This window comes from Haemaphysalis longicornis, unplaced genomic scaffold, assembly GCF_048455015.1.
Source record: "Haemaphysalis longicornis isolate Haplotype H1 unplaced genomic scaffold, Haemaphysalis longicornis Haplotype H1 scaffold_9, whole genome shotgun sequence".
Taxonomy (NCBI): Eukaryota; Metazoa; Arthropoda; class Arachnida; order Ixodida; family Ixodidae; genus Haemaphysalis; species Haemaphysalis longicornis.
This window is the reverse complement of record NW_027526460.1, coordinates 16,682,113-16,707,068: the sequence shown is the minus strand read 5'-3', so window position 1 is coordinate 16,707,068 and position 24,956 is coordinate 16,682,113. Positions and strand designations below refer to the sequence as shown.

General features: G+C 46.1%; 2 protein-coding genes across 2 annotated transcripts; one reads left to right on the top strand and one right to left on the bottom strand.

Moving 5' to 3' along the window:
- Positions 1 to 415: 415 nt before the first annotated feature.
- Positions 416 to 4,956, bottom strand: LOC144151898 (uncharacterized). The gene is made up of 7 exons (XM_077683064.1): positions 4,836 to 4,956; positions 4,583 to 4,754; positions 3,590 to 3,691; positions 3,163 to 3,252; positions 1,386 to 1,457; positions 1,063 to 1,140; positions 416 to 921 (listed from the first exon to the last, which is right to left on the bottom strand). The coding sequence occupies exons 1-7, from the start codon at positions 4,904 to 4,906 to the stop codon at positions 835 to 837; spliced, it is 672 nt and encodes a 223-aa protein (XP_077539190.1). The 5' UTR covers positions 4,907 to 4,956; the 3' UTR covers positions 416 to 834.
- Positions 4,957 to 21,066: 16,110 nt separating this feature from the next.
- Positions 21,067 to 24,673, top strand: LOC144151991 (beta-1,4-mannosyl-glycoprotein 4-beta-N-acetylglucosaminyltransferase-like). The gene is made up of 2 exons (XM_077683177.1): positions 21,067 to 22,360; positions 24,176 to 24,673. The coding sequence occupies exons 1-2, from the start codon at positions 21,281 to 21,283 to the stop codon at positions 24,380 to 24,382; spliced, it is 1,287 nt and encodes a 428-aa protein (XP_077539303.1). The 5' UTR covers positions 21,067 to 21,280; the 3' UTR covers positions 24,383 to 24,673.
- The last annotated feature ends 283 nt before the right edge of the window (positions 24,674 to 24,956 follow it).

Genomic DNA, 24,956 nt, shown 5'->3' with positions numbered 1-24,956 from the left:
CACCTCGGGCTTTTCTACCTACATATTCTTCACACGAAAGCTGAATTCCCAGTATGGTACCTGTTGGAAGCGAAACAATGGCCTCTGGTCTAAGACATAGGTCTGACAGCTGAGGCGACAGGTCTGACAGCTTAGGCCTTGTACCTAAATCTAAATAACTGACATATTTTAAGGTTAGTCATGATGCGCCTAACTTCAGTTGTGAATTTCATTCCTATATCAAATGGCCAAATATAGTTATTTCCAGTTATTGAACTAACACAAACATCAGGAACATACAACATATGGCCCCAAAAGGAACTTTAAGTACAAAACACCTTGTAAAAATTCATTAGGAACTTGAGAACAACCCACCTAGCTTAATTTTGAACATAATTTTCAACATAATTTTGAAGCAATAATGTATTTGTCAACATCATATCAATTAACATTACCTCCAATTGTCAGTTTTCAGTTCTCGCAAAATGTGCACACTGCCATAAGATATAAGTAAAATAGCTGAAAATTGTACTTACCTTCTTTCTCTGCGGCTTCGAATTCCTCTCAAGTGAGTGAATAGACTCCACAATGATGTTTTCAGCTTGAAGTGCAGGCCTTCCATACACTTAAAAATTTATTGGTTCATTGATTGCACATGGCATGCAAAATACATGCTAATTACCAAAGATTAGTACGAATAATCGTCAGAATCCAACCACACAACATTAATGTGTACCTCACCATGCATTGGGAATAGCTTATTTTGAAAACACATACTGGGGATGCACTGGTCACGCACGCTGGCAGCTATACATAAACACAGACATGCAATGGTTTCTGTACCCAAGTTCACATTCAACGTATCTTTACCATTGCAAACTGCAGTTTCCTTTTTCTCGGTGTCTTGTAGGAAGTTGGAGTGGGTAGTGAGCTTGGCAGGTCCTGCAAGAACTTTTTTATTAACTAAATGCAGGTAAATACTTTTGTTGTAGACCCATAAAAATTAATAAGAGCCATAAAGCAAATATTTACTTCAAGGTAAAAGTGGGGGGGGGGGAAGTAAGCAAATATATTTTTACTTACTTCACTCATTGGATCTGAAGCTACTTGCTTGTTCAATACAGAGATGCCTGTCCCACTCCGGACAAAAATCCCCTCATCCTGGAACACGCAGAGAGACGAGGAAAATAACGTTACAGTGTGAAGATATACATCTGTGCAAATTGTGAAGGCAAAAGAATAGGTGTAAAATGTTGTGGCTGAATTGCGTACCTCACCATGCATTGTCAACAGCTTATTTTGAAAACACATGCTGGGGATGCACTGGTCACACACACTGGCAGCTATACATAAACACACACATGCAATGGTTTCTGTACCCAAGTTCACATTCAACGCATCTTTACCCTTGCAAGCTGCAGTTTCCTTTTCCTCGGTGTCCTGTAGGAGGTTGGTGTGGGTAGCGAGCTTGGAAGGTCCTGCAAGAACCTTTGTATTAACTAAATGCAGTTAAACACTTTTGTTGTACACCCATGAAAATTAATAAGAGCCATAAAGCAAATATTCGATTGATTGTAGGGTTCGTGCCGACGCAATGCAGGCGATGAGGCGCACCGTAGTGGAAGGCTCCGGATTAATTTTGACCACCTGGGGATCTTTAATGTGCGCCGAAATCTCGTACACACAGGCGTTTTTGCTTTTTGCCTCCATCATAAAAGCGGCCACCGTGGCCGGGAATCGAATTCGTAACCTCGTGCTCAGCAGCGCAACGCCTTGGCCACTGAGCCACCGCGGCGGGTATAAAGCAAATATTCAGTAGCGGGGGAGAGCAGCCAAATATTTTTTTACTTACTTCACTGATTGGATCTGAAGCTATTTGCTTTTTCAATACAGAGATGCCTGTCCCACTCCGAAAGAAAATCCCCTCAGCCCGGAACACGCATAGAGACGAGGAAAATAACGTTACAGTGTGAAGATATACATCTGTGCAATGTGTAAAGACAAAGGAATAGGTGTAAAATGTGGCTGAAATGCTTTAATAATTTACAAGCCTATTTCACAAGTGCAGGACAGAACGATCAAAGCCATCGTTCGCATTCATAGCAAGCAAGGGCTTCCGCGCAGAAAGCGGTTCTATTCATGCATTCGAAACAGAAAAGTCAGACAGGCCTTCCTAGATAATGCTGGCAACAGTATGGTAGATTGATTGTAGGGTTGAATGCGCCGACGCAACGCAGGCGATGAGGCGCACCGTAGTGGAGGGCTCCGGGTTAATTTTGACCACCTGGGGATCTTTAACAGCGCCGAAATCTCGTACACACAGGCGTTTTTGCTTTTCGCCTCCATCATAAAAGCGGCCACTGTGGCCGGTAATCGAACCCGCAATCTCGTGCTCAGGGCAACAGTATGGTGCTGTCAGAAAGTCGGATGGGGGAAAATCTGAAGTATTACATGACTGTATCCCCTCCATGCAATGAAGTTTGCAGCATAATTTATTTATTTATTTTATTTATTCATTACAGAATACTGTTGGGCTTCAAGAGGTTACAGGGGGTAGGACACATTAGGATAGTTAAGTATCAATTATAACTCATACAGCAGTATAAACAACAACACGTCAGGCTTGATATGTTAGATAGCATACATAATACACATCAGCATTGCTAGCAAAAGCCACACTGTTTCCGTGAAAGCACACATAAAACAGGGAGGAATAAAAACGGAATAAAAAGAGGAACCTCATCCTGGCCAACTGTCAATGTTCGGCTTAGGTGGGCAGTTCTAGCAAGTGTAACATTTCTGTTACCGACACGGTAGCAGATTACTTCGAAAGAATGAACCTGGCGGCTGCCTTTGTACTTTTTTCAGCATATTTACCAGGGCAATTTCTGAGGGGTCTCATACAGTGCTCGCATACCCATGTTGATATGCATGTTGACACACTGATAGTTTTCCCTTCCTCAACTTCTTTACACCGCAAACATGCAGAAAAGCATTTTGATGTGGCCACAGCACAACATTGCCAAAGAAATTAATGTTTTTCTGTGGCTCATGCTTGTCCAAACCTGAGAACTGGTGCTGCCTGGCAGTGTGAAGCCATTTCGCAAAACTATTAGAATTCTTCCCAGAGCAAAACTGAAGCTGCTTGTTTTTACGCGCAAAATGTCGAGTCGTCAAACTTACCAGAGGTATGAGGCCGGGGCTTGTTGCATGTGACGGTCCAGGAAGTGGTAGTGTCGACACGCTCTGCTCCACTGATCCGCCGTGCAGTTGCTGGGTTGACCGAGGAACTCGAAATGTGTGAAGGGTGAAACATACCACATATTAATTCTGATAACAGCAATAATAATGATAAAGCATCCGCGGAGAGAACGGTGGACATGCATCTGAACCGTACCTGTTCAGTCTCACACAAATTATTGTCACAAGCTCAATGTGTTAGTGCCTCATTTACAGCCGTCAACAAGTGAACGTAAAAGTCAGGATACGAAGAATACCAATCATCATGCGGCTGCTCCCATTTTTTTATAACAATAAAGAGGCAAATCATGAACTTTGCTCCCTAACAGCGCGGCTGCTTTCATAGCAGGCACAGTGCCATCAAACTTACCAGAGGTATGAGGCCAGGGCTTGTTCCATGCGACGGTCCAGGAAGCACGGGTAGTGTCGACACGCTCTGCTCTGATGATCCAGCAAGCGGTGACCCAGCATCCTAAGAATGGGTTAGATGCAGAATCGTATATAGTGCAATGTACATAATTATAAAATCTGAGTGAAAAGCATGCAACTTTAGCTTGACCCTGCGGTATACGCATGCAGTGCGTACCCAAGTCTGACATTTAATTAAGCTATAGATATTATAGGCTAGTATTATAGTAGCTAAATTTATAATTACGTTAAGCAAGTAGGATACGGTATATACTACATAAGTGATATTTGTTTTTATTACGTTGGAATTAGGGAAGTGTGCACGCACGGCCGCCTGTGTGTGTAACTGTCGAAGTAGTCAAGCTGCGTGCGATGATATGCAAGATACGCATGCTCGATCCTGTCTGTATCTGCGTGATTAAAATTATTTACACAAGTATGAACGACTACTTCCTCGCGGCATTACACTGATGAATTGATTCATTTTAGGAATTACATGCAATTATGAACCACAGTGCTTGAATATATACACAAATATGAAACGCGAACACGAAAATACGAACCAGAACACACAAATAGCGTCATTTATTTCCGTGCAAGTGAAATTTTCGCGTGGCTATATTGGATTAACAATTAAGGCTGGAAAATGCGTTTTTTTTTAAATATACCGATACCGCGCCATTAACATTGCACCTCCATATACTTTTCTAACGTGTTTTGGTTCATATTTTCGTGTTCGCATTTCAAGACTGCGCGCATGCATACAATTTGTTTACGAGACGCACCATGTCGTGCGTGGACAAAAATGAACACATCTATTATGATGCACTTGATCCGCAATGTGCCAAGAGCTTGCGTATATACTTTTGCTAATATGTCACTCGATCGAGCGTAGTTTGTCTCGTACGTAGTTTGAGTGCATGGCCGCAGCAAACGGTAAACTTTGGTGCCTTACCAGGACCACAGGGACCGCATCTGTGCGCAGCCGAATCAATCTCGGTGACGAAAAATCAAAGTCACGCAAGCGAAAGTGCTTCGGACAGACAAACGCAAACTTGGGCACTTTCCAGTCCGGTAGCCGCACGGCGTTCGCCCACTGTCTGCGGCGTTCTACATCGCTTGGGAACCTATAAGCGACGGCGATTGCAAACAAAGGTTTAATGCACACCAATGTACAGCAATACTAGTCAGCGGAATGATGCACTCACCGGTGGAAAGTGACGCCCGATTCCTTGGGTACCGATCGCGACTTGCAGCCTGGCACCGAGCACTGCGGCATTACGCTTCGCAAAACTGCTGCGGCCACACTGAAGGCCGTGTAACCGCGCGTTTAGGTTCACGGTCACGCGCTGCAAAACGGCCTTCTACCTGCCTATCAGCTGATTTTCGCCGGCTCGGCGCTGGCATATGCAGACGACAAGAGAGGCGATACAGGACGGAGGAGGCGGAGAAGGTGCACCGAGAGAGAGAGAAAAAGAGTCTGCCTTTCGACTTACAAGAATGGCGTTTCCGGCTGCGCTGGGTGTGACGTCAGGGCCTCCCCTAAGCTTTTTTTTCCCTCCATGTTTGACGCGCAGTATTTTATGCGGCGATGATCGTTCTTCCAGGGTCCCCATGTTCAACACACGCGTAGGTTGGAAGGGTAGACATCACCCATAAAGCTTTTATAACTATGATTTAAGCTTGAAATAGATAAAACTGATCAAATCCCGCCAGCAACCACTCGGCACAAAACGCCATGAAAAAACACACAAAAAGTGAGAGATGGTTGCCAGACTTCAAATGCAGCACCTCTATGTTTGACGGAAATTGTGTTAGTACTGTAATATTGGTAATTATCTTTCTGCTTTCAAAGTCTGAAATGTGTTTATAACTTACATTTAAGGTTCTTAAACGCAAAAGTGAATACGCATAAAGCAACTGACATGTATACTGATATTGTAAAGAGGTTCTGACGTTTGTTCTGGTTTTCTTTTCACAGCGGGCTTCTCAAGAGAGAAGGTGCGAGAAAACGAGCTACTTTGTGTTTAGGAAGAGGGTGGTAAATGTCGACGTGATAGAAAGCAAGGAACAGGCGCTTACCCTGGTCCTAAAAAAAGAACTAATGAAACCCTCACCTAAAAAAAAAGCGAGGTTCGACTAGGATTCGAACCAGTGACCTACAAAAAAGTACACGGACGCGTCAGCGTCCAGCTATCTCGGCGCGCGGTATGGGGACGCCTAAAACAACTGTATACTTACGTAAGTTGTCAACGAATATTGTCGCTTGTGTCTAGTTTATGCTGCAGTTTTGAAATCCTGGCTGTCCTAACGCTTGTTTCTCACGCACCGGTCTTGCAGACGAGGCCGCATTGCTAGCGCTGCAAACGATTGAGCCAAAGCTCCCTTATTTGACTCAAGAAAAGCTATCGCAGTTAACCCGACCTTTTCTGCGCAAGCCACGGTAGCCACGAATGAAATGGAATGTGCCGTTAGAATGGGATGTGCCGTTAGACGGTGCCGTGTCCGGCACCGTCTTGCAGACAAGCAACGTCGCGCTAATACTACAAGCGATGTCACTCCTGGCATGTCAGGCGCATCAAACCCGTCGTGTAAAACGACTCCTAACAGTGCGAAAACCTCTGAGTTTGTAACAAGAGGGGATTATTAGAAAGCGAACGAAGCATGCGGTGGCGGCACGTAATAGGTACAGCAAACAGGTAGGCAGAACGGCAGCGACGAGCGAAAATGATTTTACACGACCGCCCCCGGCGGCCTCCGCAAAAAAAGGAAGATAGAACCCCTGCATACACGCCCTCGAAGGAAGCTGTACAGCCGATTCAGTTTGTTGTGGACGACGAGCAACCGATTTTGCAGCAACAAACGATTGTGCTTGCCGGGGTATGAGCCAAAGCATATCATCACATCGTTATGTTATCCTCCGTCTGACTGTTACTTATTGAAGGGAAAAATCAGAACACAAACGTTGACGTCTAGCGTCTATGCCAGACATACACGCTGCTGTTTAGGCCCTCAAAAGCACCTTCAGGACGTCTGTCGGTTCTGTCTGAGGGCGCGCTCGCGCCGCTGATTACGAACAAGGCGTCTGTTAGCGTTCACTGATCGTGTTGGCGAGCCGGTAAACGCCATCACGGTTAAACTCCCTGTTGGAAGACTACGCTGTTGCGACGATAGAGTGCCGACAGAGCTTCTTATTGGCCCCACAAACGCCATCAAGGTTAAACTCCCTGTTGGAAGACTAGGCTATTGGCACGATAGAGTGCTGCCAGAACTTCTTATTGGCCCCACAGGCGTGCTGTCAGCCCAACAAGAAAGTCTTCTTGGACTTTTTGTCCGGGAGCTGTTTTGCGTTGCTGTCTCCTTCAGTGCGTTAGAAAACAAAAGGTGCACAACCACTGATGCTGGGTGCGGGTGCGGGAAGAACAAATCATTTTCCGCCTCGCGTCGCAGGCAGAACGCGGGCTGGTTGTCCGATTAATACTCAATCCATGCTAAAGGTATATGGGCAACGAACGCTAAATTACGCCTGGGAGGTGAAAAGATACAATGACCAGAACCAAGGAAGTGAGTGTATTTTGTGAAATAAAATGTGAGGCACGGATGTCGTACTCTGACATCTCCATTTTTGCACGGCCGCGGAACACGACACTTCGACTGCGGCGCGAACTTCGACGGATCCCAGAGCTCAATGAATAAAGATGTTTTCTGTCTCTCCCGTCGGAACACTTTGCCTGCACGATCAGCCTGCTGCGCGTTTAGGGTTGCAGGCAGCGCTGCGCGCAACGCCCGGACGGGGACTCGTCGCCGAAATCCGAATACCTGGACGGCCCGGCAACCGAACGGAACGACGCACCATAGCGCGGGCAGGCGGGCGGCCGCATGAGACGCAAAGAACTACCGCTTGCCTGTCACGTTAGGTGGGGCATCTCCCATCAGTTTTTTCCTTTTTATTTTTTATGGCTAGGCTTCACAATAGTCACGTGACGCTCCCTCCTAAACTTTTTTTTCCTCCATGGCTGTAGCAGAGTCCTCTCTGGCTGTAGTGAACTAGAATACTTGGGTAGTGGAAAAAGCGGCCGCCTCCGAGTGAGGCACTTAGTGTCAACCCCACGAGGTGGCGCTTGCGTGCCCCCCCCCCCCGAGCGCTGTTTTGCCTCGGGACGAGGCGGGCAGGCGTGCGTCGGGCAATCTCCGAGGGGCTACAGTTCTTTTTTCGTGTAAAAATAGTAGAGAATGCTATTAATGTACCAATGTTTTTATGGGAAAGGTACCTACGTTGTGTATTTACTGTTTGCTCCTTTTTTCATCACATTTGGCCAATCCAGCAGACCACGCACGCCGTGCTCAATCTAGGCTAGCGTGCGGATACTTTTTTCTTCGTTGTTTGATGGTTTTTCTATCGTGTTGTGTCAACTGAGGAATGAGCGGGGTGCCTAAGGCTTTCTGCTTAAGGTCAATGTTTCTGCTTTTTTTCTTCATTTTTTTGCTGATTTTTCTATCAAGTTCTGCATACCGAGCAAACAGCGTCGTGCGTGCGCAAACATTTACGTTATTTTTTTTTTTTCAAATTGTACCCACGAAGCACACATGACAGATGTCTTAAAACTTCAGTCAAGGCAATGGAAAGCGTGCAAATACAGGATTCGCGACCGCAATTTTCAGAAAAGCACCAAGCCACACGGCATCATTTTACTGCGCGATCTTTTTAAAACTGAATACTGTTTCGCAAACTCTACACCGATAAACATAAAATAATTACACCTTATTTACATTTAATTATTTACATCCACGTCACAAACAATTACAACAAAGAACCAAGAACATTTAAACAAGTGTGGTTCCTGCTAGGCTCCTTTTACTATTTCCCAAACCAAGATCATATGCAGCGGCTAGCTGGTGTTGTTTTCATATCAGGATCACGTGCACCGACTAAACAGTGGGGAGATAACGTCATTGTATCATCTGTTTATTGTTCGCTTTCAGTACTGTAAATAATTACAACTTGTGTGCGCTCACCCACGCATGTCCAACGCACGTGTGGAGCGCTTAACTATAGCAGACTATAACAACACGAAGGGAAAAGCAAAACCGAAACCACATGTGAGTCGAAATGCAAGTGCGAAATAGAAGCTCGGTGCGCTTGAACCAAGAACAGGTACGAATTCAGTACCACACGAAAGAGTCAACTCGCAGGAGCGGGCGAGCAACGCCAAACGAGTCCCGGTAGTGCGCGCAAACGCAGCGCGTTGGAGAAAACACACAAAACAACGAAAAACCGAATCAAATAAATAACGCAACCCGCAGAGTTCATTTTCGACTGTATTCGAGGGGAATTAGTTCTATTGCAGTGTAAATTCATCCCTGGTGGGGCTAATGCGCGTTGCAATAGCTTTTCGAATGCTATTAGTAAGGTAGCAAGGTTCTTATGGGAAAAGTACAGCGATGCCGTGCGCATGTACTATTTGTTCGTTTTTTCAACCCATTTGGCCAACCAAGCAGACCGCCTCTGTCATGCCTTAGTGATCGAGGCTAGCGTGTGGATACTGTTTCATCATTGTTTGCTAATGTTTCTGTCGCATTTTGTCAGCCGCGGAAACAGCATGGTGCGTTAGGCAGGCCGACTTACTCACATTTCCGTTTTTTTTTAAATTTGATCACGCTAGAGCCCTGCGCAAGCCAGAATTCCTAGGCCCGGCCCGAACCCGACAAATTTTTAAATATAAGCCCGAGCCCCGCCGTACCCTGCAAAATTTAACAAAATAAACCTTAGCCCGTCGGACTGTTTGAAATATCAGCCCGCGTTCAAAAGACTATAAACATGAGTCCGAAAAAATTTGGTCTTTTCAACCTGAAAACGTAACCATAGAGCGAGTATATTCGACTTGCGATTTTTAAACTTGGACCGAGCTTTGTAAATATATATCCGGACACAGAAAAATGAATTTTGTAGAATATCGACGAAATATATTTTTAACAGAGTTCCAGTGGCTTCGCGCTTCGATTTTTTTCTTTCATTTAACCTAATTCAATTAGCTAACTTTTTGGTATCAACAATCACGAATTTGCGGCGCATGACTGCCGGGCTTCAGACACTGCATGCATGCACCCGGGCCAGCACGGCACGAAAAAGAAAAATTGTTGAAGGCTGAGCCCCACTCGGTCCCGATAAAATGCGTCCCACCTTGCCCGGGCCATTTCAGTGCACTAATCCACACAACACACACGATATGCTTTTAATAACTTCCCTTAAGGCAGCGAAAACAATCAACATTCAAAAGTGTAATTCTCAGAAAAGCACCATATGGCGAACTTTATAACGGGATCATTTTAAAACTGTACAGTTCAGTATACGCTGGCCATTCATTAACATAAAACAATTACTATATTACGAATGCACAAGTTCATTAAAAGTGCTGCCCACTTCTTGCAGACGCAAGATATTATGAAACAGTTAGGAATTCAACAAATAAATGCAGGGTAAAACGAATAGCAGATATAAAATCATTGCGGCAAGGACATAAATTTATTAGGGGTATAATCCCACAACACGCTATTGCACTATCCTTTCAAACCGCATGGGCCATGGCCCTTCGGAAATAAGAGACCCCAGCAAGCATATGTCCTCTCTAAAAAAAAAAAAAAGAAGAACCAAGAACATTTAAAGATCAGCGTAGTGCAAGCTAGGCTGCTCTTTCAATTACACACACAAAAATATCACGTGCAGCGGCTTAAGAAACATTAAAACCGGGCGTGAACCACTCAACAGCAGCATAGCGACAAGGCGCGCCGCCTCGGGATCTCCTTGGTCGGGGCACACCAGCGCCACGCGCGGCGGTTAACATGTTCGACTTCCAGGGTGGTATTTGGGAGAAGGCGGCGCTTTTTCCACTACCCAAGTATCCCAGTTCATTATAGTGCGCGCCTAGCGCATCTCGGTTTACCTCGGCCGGTTCTTCTTGGGTTCTTCTGAACTTGTTCTCTGCTGTGATGTCGGTCACTTGCGCGTGTAATGATTAAGCAGTCGATGAAAACGGCGTGTGACATCGTGTTGTGAAAAGAGGTCGGCGGACTCACTCATGAGTCTACTCACTCACACTCATTTGGATTCAAACTCACACGTGAGTCTGAGTGAGCGCGAGGCTAGTGTGGCATGGTGAGCTTGAGCTTGAGTGTGTTTGGGCCCGACTGAGTTTGAGTGCGCCTGAGACTGAGTTAGTTCTGAGTCCATTTTGAGTTTTGAGTACATTTTGAGTATGAGTACATTTTGAGTACTGAGTACATTTTCAGTTTCAGTACTAAGTACTGAGTACATTTTGAGTTTTGAGTACAGTTTGAGGACATTTTGAGTTTTGAGTACATTTTGAGTACTGAGTACATTTTGAGTTTGAGTACATTTTCAGTTTTGAGTACATTTTGAGTTTGAGTACATTTTGATTTCCGAGTACAGATGAGTTTTAAGTCCATTTTGAGTTCCGAGTACATATGAATATGCTAAGAGGCAGATATGGTTGGCGGTTAAGTTTCATGTGCCCCTTTGGCTCACAATTCAGGTTAGCTGCGGGTACGGCAGCATTCGCGAAGCGCATGATCGGTTGGGGGGGGGTGTCTGATTTAGCGGCTGGGCGTGTGAATAATAATCGACTGGTGAGGTCACAAAAATTGTTATCGCACCTTTTCCTCTTGATGAATCCACTAAGATGGTGAGAGAGGGTGGTCGGAAAGCACACGGCGGCGCTTTCTTCCTGGTTGTTCGCCTGCTAAACGTTCCCCCACTGTCAAGACACATGAGCCCCCAGCATCACGACGGCAGAAGAACGGCCAGGGCGCTAGCCCTCGAAAGGCAGTACGGCGACTCGAGTACGACAGTCTTCACGGACGCAGCGGACTACGCGTGTGCAAACACCAAAACAGCGCTCGTCGCCACCCCCACTGATCTCATTACAAGTGTCGCCCTTTGCAAGTCCACCATCCTCGAAGCAGAAGAAGTGGCACTTGCACTAGCCATAACGCAGACCCATTGATTGATTGATTGCAGGGTTTAACGCGCCGACGCAACGCAGGCGATGAGGCGCGCCGTAGTGGAGGGCTCCGAATTAATTTTGACCACCTGGGGATCTTTAACGTGCGCCGAAATCTCGAACACACGGGCGTTTTTGCTTTTCGCCTCCATCAGAAAAGCGGCCGCCGCGGCCGGGAATCGAACCCGTGACCTCGTGCTCAGCAGCGCAACGTCTTAGCCACTGAGCCACCGCGGCGGGTTAACGGGTTAACGCAGATCCAAGCCACTACCATCATTACGGAATCACAAGCGGCGCGTCGAACGTACACGGCTGGAAGAATTTCTAAGGTAGCCGCACACATTATAACCCAGAACCCCCCCACCCCCTCAAGAGAACAGTCAAGATTATCTGGACACCTGCTCACTCGTCTCTTTGCGGTAACCAAGCGGCGCACGCTTACGCCCGAGAACTTGCTCGCCGGGCACCGCAAGAGGATGATGAGAGGACCCGTTACTCACTCATCACATACAACATCACCCAACACTATATGCTCACACGACGCACCTTCCCGCCGCCGGCCGACCAGCTAACAAAAGAACAAGCCGCCCTTCGACGGCTTCAAACTAACACATTTCCACACCCCACGCGGCTGCACACCATCCAGCCCACGTTATACTACACCCTGTGCAAATACTGCGGCAGCCCAGCTACGCTATACCATATGGTTTGGGCCTGCCAGTCAAACCCAGACCTTGATGCAATCCCTAATGCAACTCACGAGCAGTGGGAGAGTGAGCTTGCCAGCTCAGACCTGAGTAAGCAGCTTTGGCTCGCTGAACGGGCGAAGACGGCTGGCCGCACCAACGGATTCCCGGACTGAGGACCCCGACCCCGATCCCGCTCGACTTCACTGTTAATAAAGTTTGCTCCTCCTCCTCTGTTAACGGTTTGATTTGCTAGGGTCAAAAAGGAAGAGGTGAGCACCAGGCGGAAGGGGCGGCGGCTGTCCCCTCCGCTGTTTCAAATGATTTGTCAACTGAACTGACTGGGCGACGCCCGTTTAGATAGACTAATGACCGCATTATGAGATAGATTGTGTAAAAATTCAAACAGATGTCGTTAAGGCGTTTAAGGTATTAAGTTAAAGGTCCCTATTAACGGAATCACGCGAGGTAAATTTAAAAAAATGCTTCCTGTGTACAGTCATCAGACAGTCATAATAAGTCAGAGATTGGGTTAAAATTCCAAATGATGCCACGAGGGCGTGTGGGAGTCATATTCAAAGTCTAGATGAGGGGCATCACGTGGGACAAAAATGCGTTGTGGTTATATTATGACCTAGTCATGGCTAGTCGTAGATTGGGTTAAAATTCAAATTCATAGTGCTAGGGCGTGTGGAGTATGAAAAAAAGGTATCGATGAGGGGAATCACGTCGGACAAATGCAGAAATGCTTCCTGATAATTATCATATGACATAGTCATATTAGGTCATAAATTGGGTTAAAATTCAAAATGATGCCACTAGGGTGTGCGGGGCATCAAATTGAAAGTTGCGATGAGGGAAATCACATGGTACAAAAATGCAGTATAACTATATCATAAGATAGTCATGGTTAGTCATCGTTTGGGTTAACCATCAAATTGATGCCACTATGATGTGTTCGGTATCAAATTAATGGTCTCGATGAGGGGGATCATGTAAGACAAATACAAACATGCTTCCTGGTTATAGTCTTGAGATAGTCATATGCGGCGTCTTATATTGGGTTAAAATTCGAAGGGACCTCGCTCGGGCGTGTAGGGTATCAAATTGGCGATTTTGGTGAGGGGAATCACGTGGGACAAATAAAAAGGCTTCGTGGTTCTAATCATGAGATAGTCATGGTGAGCTATAGATTGGGTTAAATTCAAGGTTAGGCTGCTAAAGCAAATGGGGTTCAAGGTTTTGATTAGGGGAACCACGTGGGGCATATAAAAAATGCGTCCTGCTCACAGTCATGAGGATCATGGTGAGTCAGATTTGATTAAAATTCCAAATGATCCTGCTAGGGTGTGTGGGTGTCAAATTAAATGTCTCATTGAAAGGAATAACGTGGGACAAATATAAAAATGCTTTCTGGTTATAGTTATGAGATAGTCCTGATGAGTCATAAATTGAGTGAAAATTTATAGTGACGCCAAGAGGGCTTGTTGGGTATCAAGTTAAAGGTCTCGATGAGAGAAATCACGGGGAATAAATAAAGAAATGCGTCCTCCTTATCATCATGATATTGTCATATCTAGTCAATGATTGGGTTAAAATTCGAAGTGATGCCGATAAGGTGTGTAGGGTATCAAAATATTGTCTCGGTGAAGGACGCTGGATCGGATGCAACCATCGGAAATCATGGCACTGAATAGTGACCATTTAAGCAAAAAAGTCTTATTCAGTGCCCGATAGATATAATTGTACTCATTAATTGTTGACACGCCATCTTGGAAGCGTGGTTGGTTCGACACATTGCAGCACTCAACATCCGTCAACAAGCCTGCGTTCCCATGTAACGGCTTAGGAACTATTGGGCTGATATGCCTCCTGCGTATACGCTAAGAAGTAAGTGGGTTGGCGCAATCAGCGAATGCCTCCGATCGCGCGCGGGATAGTGCAAATTTCCAAGCATAGCTTGCTGCTGTCGGTGCGCGAACGTGTTGACATTTAATACGTGCTCCCATACCTCATACTGAGTTGGTTGTTAAACAAGCCCATGAGATACTCCTTTAACTGTGCAGGTCGTAGAGTTACATGCTCATAAAAGTAAAATATTTGCCGCCTCATGACACTATTTCCTGCTGCCAAACACGGGCAACTTATTTGATACACCAAGATTTCACGGCAGTTTGCTTGCTTAGAAAAACTTCAGCGTTTCAGCGGCGGGTGGGAACCGCGAACAGCTATGTGCTGACGCGACCGAGCGTTCTCCCCCACCGCGACACTTTTATTTCGCTTTTGGCTCAACTTTTTCGCATACCCAAGCTGCAGCATAGGTGTCCGGATGATATTTGTCGGTTTTCCGTCGATTAGATGAACAGAGCATACCTCCATGGAACAAAAACGTTAATAGGGATTAAACATGAGGGTGAAATTACAGTGCTTTCAGAAGCAGCGTACGACAGCATGTATTCTGACAAATTTGCTTGGTTCGAAGTCTTTCCGATTCCTCACGGCGACCGATTCGCGGCGGCACTCAAGGGGCGCATGAAATTTGTGCAGCGAATAGATTCCGCACAGGCAGATACTTCTTTTGTCGTGGTGCTCTTCAAACGTTTGTTGCATGAGCCCTTTGCCCTAACACTGATTGTTGGTGCAGCCAACAATGGCGTAATCACGTGAGCCCGGACGAGTAGCTCCTGCATATTGCCAAGTAAAGGCAATGACGGCAACCTGCCCCCAGTTAAGAAAATAAGCATCAATTGGGGATGAAAAGTCGGGCGTCCTGCTTGCAGGGTCAAACGTAGCCTCACAGGCAACCCCCGTCAGGACAAAGTACTTGTGGGGTTGCCCGCCGCCTTACCGGGTTGGGGACAAAATTTATGGGAAGATCGGACAGCTCTCGGGTGCTTGGAACGTTCTCTTTAAAACCCTGTTGAAGTTGGCGCTGCTGACGTACAAAATAAATGACACTTACCGATTTTCCATGCCGCTTGGACGTCTGATATTCTCGCGCGGCACGGAGCAACAGCGTGGGACTGCGACGTCGTCTGCTCGCCCCGCAGTACCCAAGAAATGCCCGCCAGGTGGTGCCTCGATTGTTACAAAATGGCCGACCCGACAAAATTCTGGTCTATACAAGTTATAGAAGTGGGGTACAGTGAGCAGTGGTTGGCTGCGGATGTTGACCCATCCCGACATTAAAAAAACGTTTCCCCGATTTCCACTTCCATCTTGCCCCTGTGGCCGTTCACCAGCGTTGTTTTGGTGGCAACGCGGGATTTTTTCCCAGACATTGCGAGCCGCAGGGTGTCGACCATGCCACGTTTTAAAGGTGGCCTGGTCAAATGCCGCAAGCACGATTGATCCCTCTGAAGCACTATATCAGGGTTTGTAAATATTATAAGGGCCTTGGGTACTTGGTGAAGTAGGGTGTTTATTCTACGACACAGCCGTCTCCGAACACCGGTCCAGGAACCGGTCCAGGAAGAAGACGAAGTGTTCCTATAAGTGTTTAATGATGGGGATAATGTGGAAGTGAAATAAGTGAATTTCACGCTTCAGAGCTTCGCCCTTACAATATTGCCGTCATTAAAAACTGAACTTGCCATTACTAAGTAGCATGTGTTCGCTTTAGCTACACGGGAATCCCAACACGGAAACCAATAATTGTACAGCCCCGATTAGCTTACGACAGAACTCCGAATTTTTACTTATAAAGTGAGTACACTAAATGATCTTACGAGGTGGTCATTGCCCGGTTTAAATTTTCTCCCTCAAACCCTTCCCTTTGACACCAACATTCCTTTTGTGCTACCTTTCTAGCATCTGCGATGAAGTTGCGCAGTTTACTCCTAACTAGTACTGATCAGCGGGATGCCCATTTTATCTGCCCCACATGATTTTATTCATCGAAACCTTTCATTTGATACCCCACACACTATGCCGGAATTTCTTTGAATTTTAACCTAATTTACGACTTGCAATGACTATCACATGAGGATAACGACAAAGCATCTCTCATTTGTCCCAAGTGATTCCCCTCATCAAGACTTTCAATTTGATACCCCATACCTCGCGGCGCCATCACTTTAATTTTTAACCCAATCGATGATTCACCAAGACTATGTCCTGATTATGACCAGGAGGAATTTTCATTTGTTTCACGTGATTTCCCTCATTGAGACCTTCAATTTGACACCCCACACGCCCTAGCGCCCACCACTTTGAATGTTAACCATATCTATGACTCACCATGACTGTGTCACGATTACAACCAGGAAGCATTTTTTTTTGTCCCACGCGAATCCCCTCACCGAGATCTTCAATTGGATACTACACATGCACTAGCGACATCCCAATGAATTTTATACCATTGTATCATTCGCCGTGATTATGTCATTATTACTACCAGGATGTATTTCTTTTTCTCCAACGTTAATTCACAAATCGGAACATTTAATTTGAGACCCCATACGCCTACGGGTCATCATTGTGAAGTCCAACCTTTATTATGACTGACGATAACTAAGTCATGATTATGACCACGAAGCATTTTTTTCCCACGTGATTGCCCTCCTCGAGACCTTTAATTTGATACCCCACATGCCCTAACGGCACATCACTTTGAATTTTAACTCAATCTGTGACGATCCAAGAGTCCTGTGTTACACGGTTCGCCATTTCCGATATTTTTTCTTATGATTTCAAATTTCGTTTGATCAATTATCTACATGTACGCTTTTATAATGATTACAGGTTGAACTTTCGTGATATCTGCATTTTTGTGGAAATGCAGAGTGTTGCACGATACTGGCCGGGGGAGGCGGAGAGGGGTACCGACACAAAGAATGCTACGCAATAAAAAAGCAAAGGCATATCCATGAACGCCTCGCGCTTCAGAGATTCGCGGGGATAGCTCGTTTTGACACAAGGCGTTTTTCCAGGATGCAGAGCAAGAATGCACGGGACCGCAACCCTAAACACCTTCGACGTAAATGAACTGAGCAGTGAGCGCACGTCCCCTCGCCCAATATTGTTTGTTTCGCCCCAGGGTCCTCGCACACCATCGAATCTGGACCGCCTCTGTCATGAACACGAACACGGAGCCTACACCAAGAGTTTGGTATCCAATATATACGTACAATTGGTTGCAAGCAGCGCTAATCATCGTGGCCAGCAAGTATAGCTGTATTAAATCTGCAACGAAAATTGTTTACGACCTCACAGTAGTTACGGGGTCATGTACAGAGTGCAAGAGTTCGAGCTGAATTTGCAATATTTTTACCGAGCGTGAATTTTAAAACTCTGAATGCTAATGAAATTAGTGTCCATCTGAGCCCGAGTAAATTCCTAGCACGAGAGAGCTGTGAGTCCATTTGAGTTCTGAATTAATTTTGAGTTTGAGTACATTCTGAGTTAGGAGTTCATTTGAGCTTTGAGCCCATTTTGAGTTTTGAGTCCATGTTGAGTTTGAGTACATTTTGAGTTTGAGTACATTTTGAGTTTTGAGTACATTTTGAGTTTGAGTATATTTTGAGTTTTGAGTACATTTTGAGTTTGAGTACATTTTCAGTTTGAGGACATTTTGAGTTCTGAGTACATTTTTAGTTTAAGTACATTTTGAGTTCTTAGTACATTTTGAGTTTGAGTACATTTTGAGTTTGAGTACATTTTGAGTTCTTAGTACATTTTGGGTTTTGAGTCCGAGTGAGTTCTGAGTTTGACGCTCACTGTGAGTTTGAGTTTGAGTGAGCGCAGATGTGCTGCTCAGCATTGAGTCTGAGTTTGAGTGAGTGGTGATTCGAAAAAAAATTGTGAGTGAGTTTGAGTGAGCCGCGCCAACTTTGCCGAGGTATGGTGGGGACGCGAGTGCGCCTGTTTCGGCGCAACCGCGCTCACGCCGCGTGTATACAAGCAACGCCATGTGGTTTCTAAGCGTGCAGATGGTGATGCCGCGACGTTCACCTAGCTGTGTTCCTATTGGCTGCAGGTCCAGCCCCTCTACGCCGCACGAGCCGCACGAGCGGCGATCGCGGGGGATGCGCGACCGTTCAAAACATTTGGCACTTTGTCGCAGCAACACTTTGCCGCAGCCGCACGAGCGGCGCTGCATCTGCGAATTCGCAGGGAAAATCGCACCATGTAGAACGAGCTTCAGACAGAACAACCTGTGTCCCCACCTCTACCCAGCGCTGCGACTGACCTTTGTCCTTCATCTCCACGCGAGAACAAAAAATATGGGGTATTTGAACACGAAATGCCAATCAGATGGGGCCTAAAGTGTCCCGTTATTCGACCCTAAAATGTTTTCTATTTTTCACTCTTTCGCTTGTAGGCCCCGGGACTTTTCAGCAACGTTTGCCAATCAGAGTAAAGAAGGAGAGTGGCGCAATACGAGCTGATAGCGCTTTTTTTCTTTTTCCTTTGCACGGCAATGGTGGGGGCGGTTAAGAAAATACTGCCAACAAACTGGCTAGCGGTTATTCTCACTCTGTTGTGTTTTCTCACCATAACCTCCTGTTCAAGACGGCTGCTTTTGTTAGCGTTATTCGGGACATTAAAATACTGAAGAACTTCCAAAAATACATTGATCCAACAACAACAAAAAAACACAGAGGATACCTATATGCACCCCTTGATAGCGGGGAATCCGAAATACTCGGTGTTTATTTGAACGCCGAGAGTGCTCTTCCGGGTGTGTATATTGAAATCGCAGCCGATGGAAACTGGTGGATCGGCCGTGAGCTCCAGCCGACAGCCTTCATCATCATTGATCAATTCCCTTAAAGTGGGTACGCGAGAATGGTGGGTGGTATGTTTACGTCGCAGCCAAACTAAAATTGATGAAATTGCCATAGGCTTCTGACGGTACCTGACATCTTCCCCAGAAAGTCCACCTGAGTGCGTATATTGTTAGTCTCCTATTCAGTTTAAATGGGCTATGAAGAAAAAAATGCAAGTTTGGTTCATTCGAAAGATTAAAATAACACTGGCACCACTTTTAACTGCAGCTTCACAAAAAGAAGCTATAATATTAGGAAAATAGAAAATGGCCATTCTACCCACTGGGTCATTTGCCTCTCTACAACGTATGGCGTAATATGGGCAGCTGTGCGGTTGGCTGAGGCAGGGCTTATAAGCTCCCAGATCCAGCTATTTACGCTTAAATTTAATGCCTATTCTTTTTGTAGCAGTAAGAATGGTGGGGTAAACAATCAAAGTTACGAACGCAGAAGTAAGGCTAAAAGCACCAGTGCGTGCACTATTCCTGTTATAGTTGCACAGCCGTCCGGTGCGTTGAGCTCACACTGGCCAACTGGCGTAAGCGACAATGTCTTTTGTGACTCTGTTGAGCATACCCAGTGTTTCGCGAAACGATTACTATCAACAGTATGAAATAATTAATCCCCATCAGAAGAAGCAGCTTGCTTGTGTCCACTGCAGGACGAAGGCTCCTCCCAAAGATTTACAGCGACGTCTATCGAGTGCTAGCTGAGTCCCCACTTTCCCCTTAAATTTTCTTAGTTCATTCCTCCATCGAGTTCTTGGCCGACTTCCAAAATAACAGATAAGCTGGCCTCGCTCGTAAAAGTTCCAGCATTGAATGTAGCGATACATAATATTCAGTAGCGGCTGCTGGGACCCAGCGATTCTTAGCACTACACTTGACTTCCCACCGCCTTTAGCTATCCGGTGCAAATGCGGCAAATCCGCCAAATTAGCCAGCTGCAAATCCGGTCCAAAACAAAGATTGCGGGCAGCGGTTCAAAGCAGTATCACAGCGTCATCTCGGCGGACTGACGGTAAACCAGGTAATTCAACGTTCGCTGCAGCCCCTGTCAGAATGCTAACGTTCGCTTATGTAGCTGCCGTGGATACGTCATCGCAGGCGTCAGAAAACATACCATTTAGCAGGAGAATGAAACTATTGGGTCAAATAGTTTAATTTCACTGTGAATAACCATCGTTTGCTGCCGGAGAAGCGCTGGAGACTATAAAACCCCAAATATTTTGTATAAAACAAACTTGTATTTGTAAAACAACGGGCTGAGCAACGTCGAACTCGTCGTACGTCGAGCCGCGTATAGCGGTTGTCGATGCTTTAGACGCCGAAGGCCACAGCGCATTCATCTAGCCAGCAAGGCCGTGCTGCCGAAAATGGTATGGGGACCGGTTCTCGACGCACATTCTGAAGGAGTTGATCCGATTCATATTTAGGCCCAAATTTTCCTTATATTACTTTCGTCCGGATTAGTTTACTTTTACTCAACTTGCGCCGCTATTTTATTAGTCGTTAAGCTGATACAGACGCCACACGGGTACAATTCGGCTCAATGGGCTATTTTAGTTATCGGAGTAAAAATATTTCCAATTCGATTCCACATTTAGATCCAGTTCTCTTTTTCCTGAATATTTGTACCCCACTGAATTTAAACACCTTACGATTCGTACACCTGTGCATTAAACAAAGTTATACAACACCAGCAACATCTACTCAGGACTACCTAATGTATCAGCAGTAAAAGTGGGATGGACATCAGTTTCAAACCATGCTTTCTTTTAGTTTGAAACCTCGGAGGCATGTCTCCCTATGCCAACTGGTGATTTGCCAGAATACGGGTGAGCGAAACGAATAAACAAGACATTTTCACGTTAATGTCGCTTCTATGAACTTCTTGATATTTAAGAGAACGATCCCTTGTTTGCGTCTTGCACATGCTGCACAGACACAGCTGTTGTCTCCCGCTGGTTCATAATCACGCTTACTGCTGTTTGGCTGCAGGAATTTCGAAACAAACTTTCGAAGAATTATTCCAGTTCTGCTTGCGGCTCAGAAGAGACGCGTCAGAAACACTGCTCTTCGAAACAATCTGCCACGTTACAGGCGTTCATCTCCGTGAGCAACTGTAAGTGTTAATCTGCAGAACTGGTTCCGCTGAGTCTTTTACGCTTCTTTTGCCCATGTTCTCGCTGTACCAGACAATCGTGCTTTCGCACGTGAGTGCTGCTGTGTGCTTCGCAATATACTTCACCTGCAGGCAGGGAGCACAGTACGACCAAAAACGCGGCCCAGCAGACTTGCATGGCTCGTCATTTTATAGTGTCGAAAAACACGATATCATCGCTGAAGCGATCATAAACACGTCTCGGGACCCCACTATTCTGTTGGCTGCGCAGCAAGGCATCGACGCAAGCAACAACCTCACTGAAACTGCCGGCTGCTTCTCAGAAGGCACCATGGCCACCCTGGAGAGCGGTGTGTGCATCTGCCTCGCCGGCTGGAACGGACCCGACTGCACTTTTCCCGACGCAGTGTGGGACACCCACATATTTCACGTGTGGTACGCCGCAGGTCTAATAAAGCGTCGTGCGAGGCCCCGCAAAGTGATCAATGGGTTAATCTTAGACCATCAGCTCGACCTCCTTGAAATCAGGGTGAAGGAGCTCGGCGACGCCGTGGACTATTACATCATCGTCGAGTCTAATTACACCTACTTCGGGACGGGCAAGCCGCTCCATCTGCAGGCAGCCTTACATGCAGGGTTTCTCCGTGAGTACGCGCACAAGATAATTCCTCTGGCTGTAACGGTCTTCGACTATGGCGATGCCAACCCGTGGGCCCCTGCAAAGAACCTTCGAAGTTATCTATGGCAAGAATGTCAAAAGCAGTTGAACGGGTTGCAGGAGGACGACATTATCGTGATGACGGACGTCGACCAGATACCCAGCCGCGACGTCCTGCTGTTTCTGAAGCACCACGATGGATACGGAGAACCGGTATCATTCAACCTGCGATCGTTCTTGTACGGCTTCTTCTGGGAGAGCAAGCGCCCGACGAGGATGCGTGGGGCGTGCACTGTGGAATTCCTGCGCAACGGGTACAACAACGACACTTCGCTCCTCCATAACGTACATACATACTTCGTCACTCCACTGTCACGTTACACGGGAACACTGAACCGTGAGTGGACAATTACGGGAAGCGCGCCGCGCTATTCTGGTTGGCTTTGTTCATGGTGTTATGACGCTCGTGGAATTCAGGTGAGACGTTGACGAATCGCCGCGCGTGTATTGAAGGACCATGTTTGGCTTTGTTTATTTGTATTTACAATGTTTCTGAATGGAAGAAGGGTCAACAACATCATAAATCGACCTCAACGCAGCGGGTACTTTCGATGGTTCGAATAAGCCGCACTCTACCGCAATGGCGTAGATAACACCACTAATCAGCGCCTGCAACTCAGGCACATATGAGGCATTATTATTCCCAGTAATTAAGTAATTTAGCGACCTTGTTACAAATGAGCCAATCCTGTTAAGAGCCGTCGTGTCTATGCTTAATAAGCAGGGGCTTCGCAGTCGATGTTGGAGGTTTGAACTACATAATTTCAACACAGATTGAAGGCGGGCCAGTTGGTACATAACTAACTTATAAAACAGCGCTAGAAACAGGACTACAGAAAGGGCACACAGACAGCGCCCTGTCTGTGTGCCCTTTCTGTAGTCCTGTTTCTAGCGCTGTTTTATAAGTTAGTTACATAATTTCGTACTGGCATTTTGGTTCTTAGCTTTAAACATAAAATCAAATTGAGTAGAGTACGATACCATGTGATACGATACAATATACAAATGTTATAATAATACATTCTATGCCAAGGCAACGGTACGTATTTTTATGGTTACATACAGTCGATATGCCTTCTAGCAATACCCTAGCCTCAAGGAATGCGCGGCTTAACAGCCAGAAACTTCGTTTATATAAGAGTGGTTAGTAGTGAACAATCCTCAAATGAAGAGCTTATTCAATAAAATTTTGCTCTTAAGTCGCCGAACGGCCTAAAATAGCTGAATCTTACGCATTGTATTTATGAGCATATCTGCTGCAGGAAATACGAAAATAAAAACTCGAAAACATGGCATTCGAGTGTGCGCAATCAACAACCTAGGGTGAAAGTTTCGCATTTCGGTATCTCCAATTGGGCAGTAATGACGGCTACGAATAAAACTCCCTATAAGGACAAAATGTCTCCAGAACAGAGCGAGTTGTAAGATGGGTGGTATTAAAGTACGGGAATATTGTTGTACATTGCTGAACAAATGGCAAGCTGTGCTCCGGAGTGGTATTTTGAATGCGACGCAAAACTTAAAATAACAGTTCTAACGTTCTTGGCTGATTAACAGGACTTTGCACAGTGTGGTGGCTAAGTTAGGTTGTGGTAATATCCCGGGTAAAGAAGCACCAAGATAACGTTCAACATGGTGTCACCGCTGCTTGAACTAAACTTGAGCTAATCACTGTGTCTTCAATTTGGTTTTTTAATGTGTTGTAACTCGCCGACTCTACGACTGGTCTATGAGGCGCGACGTATTGGAGGGCTCCGGGTTATTTTAAACCATCTGGGAATCTTGAAAGTGCACCGAAATGTCGACACACTGGCGTTTTCGCTTTCCGCTTCCATCGGAAAAGCAGCCACCGTGTCCGGAATCGAAGCCGAGTCCTTGGGCTCAGCAGCACGCTTTACCCAATGAGCCACCGCGACGGGTAACCAATGTAGTGCCTCCTCGCAAATACGAAGGTACACAAACCCGCCCACCTTGTTTCAATAGCGAGGGTTTTTACTACAAATGCGTATACGGCCGAATTTCCGCCCGCGTGTATTGTGATTACAGTGCACTTCACTAAAAGCGAATGGGATACCACAATTTCAATAAAACACGTCTGCTACAGCTTGCACGTGTAGCTTTTGATACATATTTGCAACTCTGTTTGGCCATAGAACATCCTCTTCTCATACTTGCATCTCTGTTCGAACAGTATGTGATCTCACTTTCTCTTTTCCGCATGAAATACCGCAGGCAGAGCTGGAGTACGCCCAGAGGGACGACGGGCTTAGTTGGAAGGACACTGAGGAAAGGCCGGACCCGGCCCATTTCGAGTCCCTCCGGACAAGTGGGCGCCCCTTGGACAACCGGACTTCACTCAGACGCTCAGACGTTTACACGGTGGCTCCGGAATACGTCAAGGACAATGTAGATCGCTTTCGGTACCTGATGGCTGCATAGCCAATGGCATCTGAAGCTTCTCCATGGGCTGCCGTAGGACACGAAGGGTGTGTGATGAGCGCTTGACGTGTTGCTCTTGTGGTGCGCGGTTTACAAATGAACATTAAGTTGCTATTATCGACCGCCGCATCTGTTCAAGGGCACAAGCGTCTCCAATATCTTTAGACACTGAGCCCACAGCTGGACGCCTTTCACAATCCGACTATCCAGCAGTGGGAGGGATAGCTGGCAAGGACAAGCCAAGACAAGCAGATATGGAGGCGTGAACGGGCTGAGATGGAAGCGTAAACCAGTGGAGTCCTGGACATAGGACCCCTTGTAGCCCCCCCCCCCCCCCAAAAAAAAAATGCTATCGTTTATAAACTTACTGGAAATTTCTGTGAGGCATACATTCATGGCTCTGCGCTTAATGCGACTAACCAAGGAAACTCCATCCACGACCCTTCTCTTACTGCAGAAGTTTTTCCGCGGTGTTTTCACTGAAAGTGCACTGCTGCTACCAACTGCATTTAGCAGCTGTTCTCAGGAAAATGTTCACCCAAAAGGGACATGCATCTCGCCGTATGTGTACGTG